This window comes from Lissotriton helveticus, chromosome 3_1 (genome assembly GCF_964261635.1).
Source record: "Lissotriton helveticus chromosome 3_1, aLisHel1.1, whole genome shotgun sequence".
Classification (NCBI taxonomy): domain Eukaryota; kingdom Metazoa; phylum Chordata; class Amphibia; order Caudata; family Salamandridae; genus Lissotriton; species Lissotriton helveticus.
This window is the reverse complement of record NC_136061.1, coordinates 922,288,231-922,301,540: the sequence shown is the minus strand read 5'-3', so window position 1 is coordinate 922,301,540 and position 13,310 is coordinate 922,288,231. Positions and strand designations below refer to the sequence as shown.

General features: G+C 40.4%; 1 protein-coding gene across 2 annotated transcripts in view; it reads right to left on the bottom strand.

Annotated features, from left to right (window-relative positions):
* Nucleotides 1–13,310, bottom strand: part of NIPAL3 (NIPA like domain containing 3) — a 214,139-nt gene that overhangs the window by 5,649 nt on the left and 195,180 nt on the right. For both annotated transcript variants that reach the window (XM_078681262.1, XM_078681263.1), the window contains exons 8-11: nucleotides 12,785–12,920; nucleotides 12,523–12,611; nucleotides 8,195–8,258; nucleotides 7,276–7,370 (exon numbers count right to left, since the gene is read on the bottom strand). In XM_078681262.1, the coding sequence (XP_078537388.1) occupies nucleotides 7,276–7,370; nucleotides 8,195–8,258; nucleotides 12,523–12,611; nucleotides 12,785–12,920 (384 nt within the window). The remainder of the gene's footprint in view (nucleotides 1–7,275; nucleotides 7,371–8,194; nucleotides 8,259–12,522; nucleotides 12,612–12,784; nucleotides 12,921–13,310) is intronic.

Below are 13,310 nucleotides of genomic sequence, written 5' to 3'. Positions count from 1 at the left end.
GGACATTAGTGGGTTGACGATGAATCTGAAGTTAGAGTCCCTACTAGAACAAGCTTTACCACAGGAAAGTAACTTGTGCTTTTGATAGTGACTTCAACCGCAGATTCCATACCTTTTGAATAGATACCAAAGCAAAACACCTCTGCAGGCAGTCGGCCTGTGGAAAGGCTCAGACCAGAAAATCCTGCAAGATCAATCATGCAAAGGGCTCCTTAAGTCGTCCCAGGCTTGAGGCAGTAATGCTTGGTCACTGTGTGGCGGGTCACCCACGGAGAAGCCTGGCAAATATCTAAGGCTTGCATACTGTGTGCCACCACATTAGTAGCAGCCTTCGCTCTGGTAGAGTGAGCACAGGCAAATCTTCCATGGACTGATTTTTGGCTAGCCCACAGGAGGTCTTAGTACATAAGACAGTCCATCTGGAGAGAAACTGACAACAAGTTAGTCATTCTATAACTGCTCTTTGATCTGATCGACATAGAAACGAAGTGCTCTTTTTAGGTCGAAGCAATGAGCCGGTTCTTCTTTCTTGGGGAGGTAAAGTGTTGACCAGAAAGCTAGCAAGGTGATAGACTGCCCAAGGTGGAAGGGCACGACCCTTTGAGTGGAATGTCACTTTTGTGCAGAGGACTCATTTGTCTGGTAAGAAAGAGGTCTATGGCGGTACCACAAACAATGCCTGGAGCTCACTCACTTGCCTGGCTGATGTTATGGAGATGAGAAACGCTGTCTTGAAGGTAAGTAAAAAAGAGAACAACTGTGCATGGGTTTAAAGGGAGTGCACATCAAGTATTTGAGAACCAGATGAAGGTGTGGCATCACAAAAGGGGGGACATGTGGACCAGCATCTTTAAAAAACGCACGACAGTAGGAGACTTAAAGAAAGATGATTGATCAGGCAAACGTAAAAAGGCTGAAAGGTATCCTATAAATATTGCCACAGCAAAGCCTTGCTAAAGACAAATAAAACAGATGAACATCCAAAAGTTATGCAGGCATGTGTTGAATGTTTGGGGAGAAACACCCAGCAACAAACTTCTCGCAACGTCCTGTATAAGCAGATTTGGTTGAAAGACGCCTGGATGCCAAGATGACACCAACCACTTCAAGCGAGTGATCAAAAGCCATTAACTGCCACTGTTTAATCTCCGCACATGGCGGTGTGGATTGTGAAGGTTCAGGTGCAAGATTCGACCCTGTTGTTGCAACAGGTGGGCTTCTTGAAGGGGCAGCTGTATTGGGGGATGTGCTCATGGCCAAAAGTTCCAGGTATTAAACTCTGCTTGCCCAGTCTGGAGCCACTGAAAATACTTGGGTACGGTCTCTCTTGATCTTGTTGAGTACTCTGGGCAGGAGAGTGGGGGAGTGGAAAGGCGTACAGATGTCTCAACCCCCAATGTGGTCAGAAGTGGTCTCTGAGAGAAGGCTGCTTTAGGAACTGCAAGTGCAAATGGTTTGACACTACACATTTTCTGCGGTAGCGAATAGACCGAACCAGGGTTATCCCCATTGCTAAAAGATGCCCTGTGCCACCTTTCCTTAGGCAATGCTGGCTGAGTTTTTCTGCCCTTGCGTTTAAAAATCCTGCCAGGTGCTTGCCAATCAAGGAGAGGCCCTGAGAGTTCAGCGACATCCAGGGGCGATGAGCCTCCTAGTACAGACACCACGACCCCACTATTCCCTTTTTTATTGCAATACCACATGATGGCTGTGTTGTAAGTGAGTACCTGCACCCAGTGCTTCTTGATGGTCACCAGGAATATATCTTCAGAGTCAAACAAATCGCTCACAACTATAGCAAGTTGATGTGAAGGCGAGCTTCCGCCTGAGACTAGAGTCCTCTTATATTCTAAATGACCTCCCCGACCCAGCAACAATGCCCAGAAGACTAAGAGCCACTCTAACAGAGATCAAGGGTTAAAACATTGGGATCATAGCCTGAATGTCCTTAACTCGCTGACGCAGAGGAATGGCTTAGAAAAGCACTGTATTCAGGTTTGCTCCCATGAATGGGAGCCTTTGTGAAGGAGTCAGGCAGGACTTTAGAATGTTGATGGAAAAGCCCAATGTCAACTGCGCGGCCATCGTCAGGAGGTTGTTTACGAGGGTTTGAGGCGAGCCAGCCGTCATCGAGGTATGAAAATGCTGGTATTATCAACTTCTGTAGGTGGGCTGCAGCCACCAGCGTCAATTTTGTGAACACCTAAGGTGCATTGGTGAGGCCAAAAGAGAGCAGAGAGAATTGAAAGTGCTCTTGGCTTACCGACCACACAGATAACGTCTGTGGGACTGTAGGAAGGGAATGTGAGAATGTGTGTCCTGCAAGTTCAGCGCTATCATCCAGTCGCCTGGATTTAGGGCAGACAAAACTTGGGCCAGAGTGAGCATTTTGAACTCGCGCTTCTGGAGGAAGAAGCTCAGAGGGCGCAGATCCTACAACCTTTCAGGCACCAGGAAATAACGTGAGTAACAGCCAGTCCTGGTGGTCAAGAGAGTCTGAACTTCTCCTTGGATTATAAACAAGGGGTCCTCCAGGATGTGTTATAGTGTGGGTTTCATTATCGGAGGATATGACAAGAAGGGTAAGGAGTTTCTGTGTTCCACGATTTTGAGTACCCATTGGTCAGAACTCTTACGGAGGAGGTGAAAGGTGACTTTACCTTCTTCTGGGTGATCATGCACTGCCAAAGATGAATGAAGGCGGTTTTGCAGCGGCTGCTGGAGGACAGCTGGTGTTTGGGTAGTACATTGCCCTTAGGGACCTGGACACTCTCTGCCTGGTCCCCAGCCTCTACCCAAAAAGGACGGGGAGACCTGTTAGTGCTGAGGCACGTATTGATGCTGCCTCTGCATATATCCTCAACCCCAGCCTTGGGGAAAGTGGCATGGTTGTTGGGGCATCTGCAGTACAGGCTGAGCAAGGCCCCGAGAGTAAAAAGTGGACTTGCTCGCTCTAAATTTCTCTGAGGCCGAATTAGCCTTCACTAACAAACAATTCCGAGCCTTCAAAGGGCATGTCCATGAGGGACTGTTGTACGTTCAATGAAAAGCCAATGCAGTGAGTCCAAGCGTGATGCCGAAGCACCACGCTGGTCCTGACTGCCCTTCCCAGACAGTCGATCATGTTCAGTCCTCTGCATATGGTGTACTTTGCTGTGTTTTAACTGTCTAAGATTAGGTGATGTAGGTTTGAGCTAATCTATTCTGGGACAGCTGGCAAGGCATCTGTCACCTAGTCCTACAATGTGTGTACCTGCCCAGAAGGCATGAGGTGTTGGTTGTTCTGAAGGCAAGGTTACTGCTGGATAATACTTTTTTTGCGAAAGTTTCCATTCATTTGGATTCACTGTCTGTTGGAATGGTTAGGAATAAATTGCTGTTGTGGCCACTGGGGGATGATTGTACCACCAAACTTTCAGATAAGGGGTGCTGGAACAGAAAGTCTGGTCCTCCAGTGCCAGGTCTATGCTGTCTCATCACTAGTCTGTTGACTGTAGGGCAAGATCCTGGTATGGCCAGGTACCTGCCAGATCATCAATGAGAACCTCATTAAAAGGCAGCTCAGGTTCTTGGTAGGTCTAGACCAGATTAAGGATCTCAGTTTGCACATTAGTTTTTATGTCCTGTATAGGGAGAGTGAAGTCAAGGATTCTGCCAAGCTCCTGATGACCAATGTGAAGGAGAAGGAGCCTTCAGTAGCAAAACGCCTGATTTGAAGAGGATAACCTGATGAGTTGTCTAGGCCTTTGGCATCCTCAAGATCTTCAAAGATATACCCTTCTTCATAAAGATACCCTTCATTGTCCCCATCATCACCTTCATAATGTTGAAATATTTCTGGGTTGGAATGGGCATAATATTGCAGTCCAAGGGGGTAGAGGCTGAGCTTCTGAGTCCAGCAAAACTATCAAATTCGAATCCGGCCTCAGTGATGTTATCGGTATCGAGACTTAGGCCGGTGGCGTCAGTCACAGATGCCTGCATCAGAAGTGGACCCGGAGCTGGAACCAGTGGTTCTAGACTCATAGAAGGGGCGACCTCTGACATAGGTCAAGTGGCATGGTTGGGGCTGCTGACTGGCAGCCACCTCTGATCCTTGGGGATCCAAAGTGCTACAGTGTGATCCAGTGGGGTATCAAAGATTTTAGTCATGTCATCTCGTTGCTGATGCATCTCGTCTGCTGTTGCTCTCCACTGAGGAAAGGAGGTTGTGTAGCAGCACTTTAGGAGTTTGCTTCATGGAACAGCTCCGTGGACTGGAACGTTGTGCAACTCTGAACAATGCGAGCATTAGGATATCAGGATTCCATGCTTGGATTTTTTGTTTTTATGATCCGACCGTCTGGACTTACCTGAACTCTCGTTTTGATTTGGAACACTCGGTTGAGTGGCCTCTGAATCAAGAGTTTTACTTCGAGTGGAACCACTTCTTCCTACCTCTTCTTCCTTCATGAATGGTGAATTTTGGCCACACAGTCACGGATGCCATTGCAGTTCATCCTTGCACAGCAAGGACATGACTCCTAAGTCGTGTGAGGTGGCAAGGAACCAGTGGAAGACGCTGTGGGTGCCCGTCACTGACATCTGTCGGTTAAAGTCACAAAACAGTTTAGCACGTGTTTTTTAGGGCCCATATTTGCATAATGTTAGAAGACAAATCTATAAATTGGGGGGACAAAAGTCTGTAAAGTAGACAGATTGCTAGCTCTGGACCCACGTCAAGAGGCATGGAAATAAGGAACTCATGCCTGCGTGTGACGGTGACACATTCTTATAAGGGGGCCTCAATGTCACATTCGGGGCGGGCAGCTGCAGCTGTGAGGGAACTGCTACAAAAGTTTACGCATCCAGTCTGGCACCCGGAGAAAATCCATAAGGTAATAAATCTGCAGTTAGAAGTCTCTATCAGAAATTCAGAATTATAATCACATTTGTATCAGCAATGCTGGATTGCCAATGCAGTTTTTCTGCACAGCCTGTTACAAGGGATTAGATGCCATCAGGGACACTATGTCTTTCATTTTTATTTAAAAACTGAATGCATTAATGGAGTTGTAGTACTGTTTCACATAAAATGAATCTAAGGAATAATTATGGATTACAGTGGCTTCTACAATCAAACTCAGGACTGGAATATATGACATCCCATATAACAAAGCCACTTGATAACCTCTCTCAAAATACAGTGAAGAGATGTGATGGGCAAACTATGGCCAGATCAATAACTGACAAGCAATCAGAGTATATATTATATTCACAAAAAGTAGCTACACAGATCACCTTGCCAAACTAAACATTCTACATATTTCCGTTCCTGCGAAAATACACGTTTCTTGCTCATTTAACTGTGGCATCTGTGTTTGTGGCGGACATGATGATAGCATGGATTGCTACTTTTATTTGATTTTATTCTTGAACCCAAAGAGTGGAAAAGTACTGAGAAAAAAGTCAATTGGTCGGAGCAATGCATTTGGTCATATCAGGGTTTAGCAGGAACAGAAGGTTTTAAAGCATTTATGGAGGCAGTAGACGGATCCTTTTTACTGCAAGAAGTAAACTCACAATGCCCAAGCCCTGTTGTGTGGCCTAAGGGAGAAGATTTCAGAAGCATTTGCCACATTTTTTTATCAATAAGGAAAATGAATAAAATGAAATAGATGAATAAGAGATAATGTTTATAAAGGCGCGATGCAAGTGATTAGTTGCAAGACAAATTTCTATGTTGTGAGCAACGTCTGTAGAATCCTTAAATAATCATAAGATTGAGGTATAGGCATTAGCTTCCTTGTACAAATATACATCTTTCTTTGATGAGATGAGATGTTGAGGATTTAACAGGTTTACACAACTATTAACAGAAAATTTCAAGCAAAATTGCTATTACCTAAAAATGAAACTATTGCCAAAGCAATAAAATTTGCTAGGCAGTTTGAAGCAAACGAGGAAGGAATAAAAGAACTGATAAAGACAGAAATTATTAAAGAAGTCAATTGTATGGCGATAGGCTCCAATCAGTCGAATAAGGATGTAGAGGAAAAATTATGAAGCAAGCAGTAAAAACAGACAGTGTATTTCTTATGGATCTGGGCTTTAGGGGCATGTGGCAACCCATAAAGTGCATCCTGCTTTGGATCATGTGTTAAGGAAATGCAGAGAAAAGGGGACTTTTGTTAGAGTTTGCAAGGGTAAGTAAATGAGAGAAAATAGAAATAAGTGGACGATGTAGCACTTCCAGAAGAGTTGGTTTTTGTGGCGACGGAAATTGGACAGATTTGTAAGGATGGTCGATTCTGCACTATGAAAGTAGGTGGAATACATTGATGTAGGATGACTGATTTAGGTGGGAGGTACACTCTGGTGGAAGATTGCCAATTACATTTGGTGAATATATATTGTATCCTCCAGATATTTGGTTTATGGTGTACAGGAATAAAACAGCTAATGATTAGTTTAGATATTAATCATTCCAATCAGGATTTTGGGTACAGTGAACAGTTAGGGTCAGTGGAAATTAAGAGTACGGTAGGGATTTGGAAGAAATATTTCCTACGGTCTTCTTAAAGGAGAACGGCCTGCTAAAACGTTTTCACACAATTATATTGAAAAAATAGCAAGTCCCAAAATCCAAAAAGTTAGTAATGTTCCTACTTCTAAGACAGCTTATATGAGGAAGGGACTGGATACGTTATGCGATGTGGCTCTAATAGAGACATGAGAAGTCTCAAGAGTATTTGTGCCATGTCATCATAGCTGAGAACAGTAATGGAGAGTCTAGGCAAAATGCAGATTTACGTAATCTCAGTAAATGAATGTGGGTGGCTCACCACCATTTGTAAAATATACTTGACATGCTTTATAATTTAAAAGGTATTTAGGTGATCAACATGCTAGAATTGTCATCAGCATATCACCATGTGATATTGTGTCACGGTGCAAAACCACTAACCTCATTTGTCACACCCGAAGGGGAGTACAGATATAAAAGAAAGACATTAGTTTTAGCGTCTGCCATTTTCCACAGAATTATGCATCGACTAAAACGTTTTGTAAAGTTACTAATATTTAGGATAGCATTTTAATTTTCTATGTAGGAAAACAGTAAACTTACCATAACAAAAGATAAATGCAGAATTACTGAATATTTATGGTACAAAACAAGTGAAGAGGATGGCTGACCATTTCATTTTTTAGGAGAGTATAATGTGCAAAGCCTATTTACTTGTAAATCAATCATTTATAATGATCATTTGCTCCTCCTTAGCCTTTTTCACTTACTGGGCATAGTATCCAATGAAACATAGGGTTCAAAAGCTCTCAACTTCTTCCTGGTTCTGGTAATAAGGAAAACTCCTAAATAAGCAATGAGGCACCTGCAAAGAAACAAAATAGATGAGTATGTTTTACGATATGTAATTAATGTGTCTGCTTTTGCTTTATGGCCCTGTCCATCATTTCTTAAGAAAGGCTTGATCCTCATTTCAGATTGCCACATAATCAGTAATCATGCTGTTCTACTTTTCCCTATATCAGTCAGTTTTTGTGTCATTACTTATCCTATGGAGCTTTTTGCCTTTCAAGTTTTCCATATCTGTTTCAATACATTTCTTCTTTCAAGCATGCTGTGTATTTAACACATAATATTTGTTAATGTTTTCTTTCTTTAATTTCCCTTCTGAGTATATTTAAATCCCCAATGAGTTCAATAAATTAAAGGCCTAATGTAATGTAACATTAAAAGAAACAGTGCGAAGACAGTAATGTTTGGTGTTTACTTTTACAACAACATACTTTATCATTATCCATTGTAGTGAACAATATAATAAAGAAACAAATGGTTAAAAAACCACAGTTCAGTACAAAAAAAGGATCAAATGCATACTATTTCTCCATGGAGAAGTACAGAAATGTCCCTGTATTGTAATAGTTGTTTACATACAAACCACTTAGGGATCCTGCAATCGGGAGTAATGAAAGCAAAATGTACATATCTACATAAGAACAGAACAGACTCCTGGCATATTCACGGACTTCACACACCACAATGCCTAATCCTTATTCCCTCTGCTTCTTTGTATGCTTGAGTTCATCAGTAGGAGAGATTTTCTTATATACATGAGTCTCCTTCTATACAGGATTTATTGCAAGGATTTTCAGGAAATGCTGTGTTTAAACTGTAGCAAGAGAATCTACTTACCCAAGTGCAAATAAACATATATGAAGAACATCTGCATCTCGGAAGTCCATGTAAAATACTGCTCCTAAATGGGCGATAAGACACATTGAACAGAGTTACTGCCCCATATCGTAAGTACATATTTGTGAGAAACTAATCATAAAGAGTACTGTGCACTCACTCCATCACTGGTCATTCCATGCGCTGAAGACTACAAGTTCAGATCCTTTCTTTTAATAGGATCATACCATTGTGAGAAATATCTTTTGAAATAATTAACCTGAGATCATTATGTGAGATTAAAGGCAACCAGTAAATTGGACAAAAAACTGAAAAACCATCAATTTGGAGGCCTAAACAACAATTGTATTTCTTTTTGTAAAAAGAAATAAAACAAAATTCAACTCTCCTATCCAAAACATTCATTAAATATTTATTTGAGCTATGCAGTCTTTTTCCTATTTCTTTTCCATAGCTGGTTTCGGCACCGAGTGGTTCCGATTGCAAACCCACAAAATCCACAAGGTGTTTTCCAAACTCCTTCCACTAACATTTTATTGAAAAAGGAAGAGTAAACTGGTGTGTTGTTTGGGGAAAAGTAAGACAAAAAGGGGGTTCAGACAGCCCCACCACCTTTGTACTAAAAAAACTTTTTTTTTAAAAAGACATTTACATAAAAAAAAACTTACAAAACTTTAGATTGCACAAAAAGACTTGTGTAAGGCTGGATGCAGAGAGTCTCCCTACATTTTGTTAAAACTAGAAACATCAGAAAATGTAAAAAAAAAAAAATATGACAAATAAGAATTCTTTTAGGAAGAAAAACAACAAAATGTTGAGCCTTTGATGAGGATGTTAAATAGCCTTTGAATACAAACCTGAAATGCTGAAGTAAAGGTTTAAGAGATTTCATTGGTGTAACCGTTTTGTTATTCTCATATCATTAACAACAGTTACGGTACTGTCCTGTAGTCTCGATTTTGGTGCACCTTTATTCAGCTCTGGAAAGGTCAGCAACTGAACTGGAGGAGCCAATGTCAACCCTGCTACCACTATCCCACAAGAGTAGCTTTGCTTTTAGACCACAATTCTGAAGTGTAAGTCAACTTTTTGCAATTGTTTAATTGGGGGGAAAAACACTCCGAACAATAATATCAACCCACATATACCGAGTTCATTGTTGCAGTTGGTTATAATGTATCAAATCAACCTCATCACATCTTCAAAAAGTTAGATACTACCAAATTCTATTAGCAATGATTAGCAAATTTAAGCTTCATCTTGCAGTAGTACCTAACCTACTTCCTAACAGATTAATATACATCTTATTTCAATATGACTCACAGAAGCTTAACTTATCAGTGGCTTGTGTACTGTACCTTAATTTGCCATCAAGCTGATCCTACGTTATGCTGCATAAGGCTTCAGTACACAAAACAACTTTGGTGTCATTGTGCCTCAATAAGAATAGAAATCCAGATCCATTCCCGGCCCTGAGCGGTCAACTAGCTTGGTTTCAAATGTGACCGTAGAAAACCTTTTCCATATATAGACTGACAATTCACTAGAAATGCCACATGAAAGTAACAAGCAAGGTAACTACACATGATTCAGTCAAACTATACTGGACAGTTCTATCTTAAAAACGGATTGAATATAATGAAACAGTTACATTATATAGTCTGATCAAGTGAAGTTACAAACTATCTATTTTTGCTCTTCCTCAAGTCACTTTTAAGTGTTTATCCTTGGCTGCTGCTTTAAGTTACAGCAGCAACCCCACCTGAGAGAATGAAACTTAAGAACATCTGCATTTGTGTCAAAAGAGATTAAAGCACAAAGATAAAACCATAAAAGATTTAAACTGTAATTAAGATATGTCAACATGAGGAACTGTTTTGAGCAATAATTATTCAAATAAATTAGATACTGAACTGTTTTGTTTGCAATTCCCGATTTAAACATGTAGGTATTGAGCAGAGGGGACACAGTCAACTATTGAGCCCTTTCGTAGGATGAAGTTTGGCTAGTGATAAAAGTGGTCACCAAAGTTTGTAAATGTTATCGCTAGGTTAAATATAAGTCCATGGTTGTGGGAAAATATATGTTGCTGAGCTAGACTAAAGGTTGTGGTCAGGGTTGTGGATGGATTTACTGTTAAGCTAAATTTCAGTTTAGGGTTAGAATTATCACTATCACTGGCAGGGCTATGTTTACAGTTATGATGGAAGACTGGGCTACTGACAGCGTTGGGGCCGTTATCCACGATTGTCCTCCTTTTGGTATCCACTCTAATGTGTTTTGCATAACGAACAATGCAATTGTTCTAAATTAACAATTATTTCTTCATAAACATATTTTGAACTTTTCATTACCATTTATATGAGTTCTGATCTAGTGCCTAAACTGTCAATTTCAGAACTTGTGGACACAAGATTGAATCATGGCCACCGGCACTTGGCTGAAAAAAGTGCAATTGTGGGGGAAATCACTTAATCTTCCAGTGCCTAAAATGTAATTATGTGAATCCCCATTAGCCTTCTAATGTACAGCCCTCCACTGTTCCATAGCTAGGTTTATGCTATATAACACAATATAAAAGATCTGATAAATGGAGCTTGGCTAAATGTTTTAAAAAGTAATGGAAATTGTACTGAGCCTGTGGGCATGCTAACATCTTTTTACTTCGAAATCTGCATGCAGCTTCTATGCAATTTCATTCAAGCACAATGGAAACCAAGAAGATGAGTAAGTTGGAAAGGAGTGTGGGGAAAGTGGATGGTCAAATAAGCAATGTGAGTAGGTAACTGAAAAAATGGATGATGAGGGGGCAATCATTACGTATCTCAATACGGAAGTTCAGCCGAATCAGGAAGGTCTTAGGATTCTCCCTGAAGGAAGAATGCTCCATGCTTTAACCAATGATTTGTAGTGAGTTCTGGAGCGATGAGCTGAGAATTCTGAGTCTCTTCCCATTTGTCTTGAAGTATTTTGCAGCATCAATGGTGAGGCGACTAGCCTGACTGATTCTAAGAGAGCTTTGAAAGCTTCAGCAATCATAGATGTAGCACCTGTTCCTTAGTGCCTTGTGGGTGGGTCAGAAAGCCTTGAGTTTGATTCATTCTTATATGGGGCACATAAGTTGACTCCATTATATTGCCTTTGAGATAGTTTAGCTCACATTTGACTCAACACAATTTGCTCATACACATTATATTTTGAGAGTTCTAAATCGATTCTATTTTGCTGGTTAGCATTTGACAGAATGCGTCAGTTACTGAAACAGGAAGTGCACTCCTCCCCTCTCTATCCTCTTCATGCACATACTGCTAAATGGAATTGCAAACTTCATCAAGGACCCATCCCATGGGATGTGTTGCTAACATCGTTTAAGCATGCAGTTTTAGCCATTCTTTAGAAGAACACAAATCTGAGCTGGTCCATATGCTTATTTATCATGTCAAAACATTGATGTTCTTCTAATCTACTTCATTCCAATAAATGGAAAGATTTGATTTTCAATACTTTGGATAAGGTTGCACAGAATTCCTTTTTTGCCCTGAATTGTTTTTGGTAAAGGGGGAAAACACATTTTTGCATCTGAATTATAGCAATTTAAAAAGATGAAAGTGGTCAGCTATTTTGTAACTCTATACTTTTATGTAAAATGAACATGTCCATAGCTGAGTCCGCAAGAAGAAAAAAACTGTGGCATATAGCTAATGTTGCCTTTGTGGTAAACATCCCTTAGATGCACTCACACAATTTAGTTTGAACAACTACTGGAAAACAATAGATCCACATGGTCTGATACGCGTGTGAATTCCTAGTATTGGTGAATAAAAGAAGTTCGGATAATCACCACAAAATGTTGCTTTATTTTAAAAAGTAGGTGTGAAGAATTTAAAGTATGCCATGTTCCCCGTACCTCCTACATCCAACTGTGGTCTCTGCTACATCTCTTTAAATGTTCTGGGAGAGTGAGGTGAGAGGGTGATGAAGAGAGTCACTAAGTGCTACACGGCCAGTGTAAAGCGGCCTCTAGAGAGTTACTGCTTAAAACAGTCTCAGTGGTGGAAACATAGCAGAAGCACTTATACAGCACTGACTCCCAACAGTTTTTAATCAAGGTATTGTATTAGCTGAGCATCTAAAGTGAACTACATTCTGTGTCTGGCAAGGAGAGGGCCACTGCAGTCCAGGTTTCTGTTAATGACCAGTAAAAATTGGGGGTAGAGGAAAAACACATTAATGCTTTGATTTCGCACCTGGAATCCATCCTTGGCCCAAAACAATGACTTTCATTGACAAAGGGATGAGTAAACCACATACTGCAACACAATACTCACCGGCTGTGATAGCAATTGTTGTAGACAAGATGTAGTTGACACTCGCAATCAGAGAAGAATCAAACAGTTGTGATGCCTCAGTCAAAAACCTTCACAAGTCAACAAAAATTCAAATCAACAAGTGTTTTAATAAGAATTTAGATTATCACAACCAGATTGAATTTGCACATCAAAAACAATAAATGTAACTTTCCCAAGATTATTTAAGTAAGTTGTTTTACATCTATGTTGTAATATATTCCCAATAGAAATAAGAACTCACGTTGCTTGAAACGAAGCAGTTGCCACCATGCTCACAAACATTATATAGAAGATAGGGTATCCCAGTTGTAGATTTCCCTGAATTGAAACTATAATCATTCCAGCTAACGCTTTTACAGTCACTGCTGTCAAGGAACCTGTAGTTAAATAACAAGGGGGGGCATATAAAATATACTCTTTCAAAAGCAATTCATGCAGAAGAAAGCATAGAGAACAATGATCTGGTCTCAAGGAACTGAAGAGAAATGTAATTGAATGCAACGCTATCACGGTTTAATGCATGAAAGTATTTCAGCTAGTCACTTAAAAAGGTACAGAAAGTAGCATAACTCTGAATATGTTTCTGCACAATAAAGAATACATAATACTCTAATGTAAACTGCTGAAAATTCTTTTTTTAAATGTTTAGAAGTTAAATCAGCTACTTTGCTAGTAACAAGACTAGCTAGGAACGCCCAGTACCTGGTGTGACCTTTTGAACCAGAGAACAATATGCTAACTAATTGATTGACAGGTAGAAAGTGATT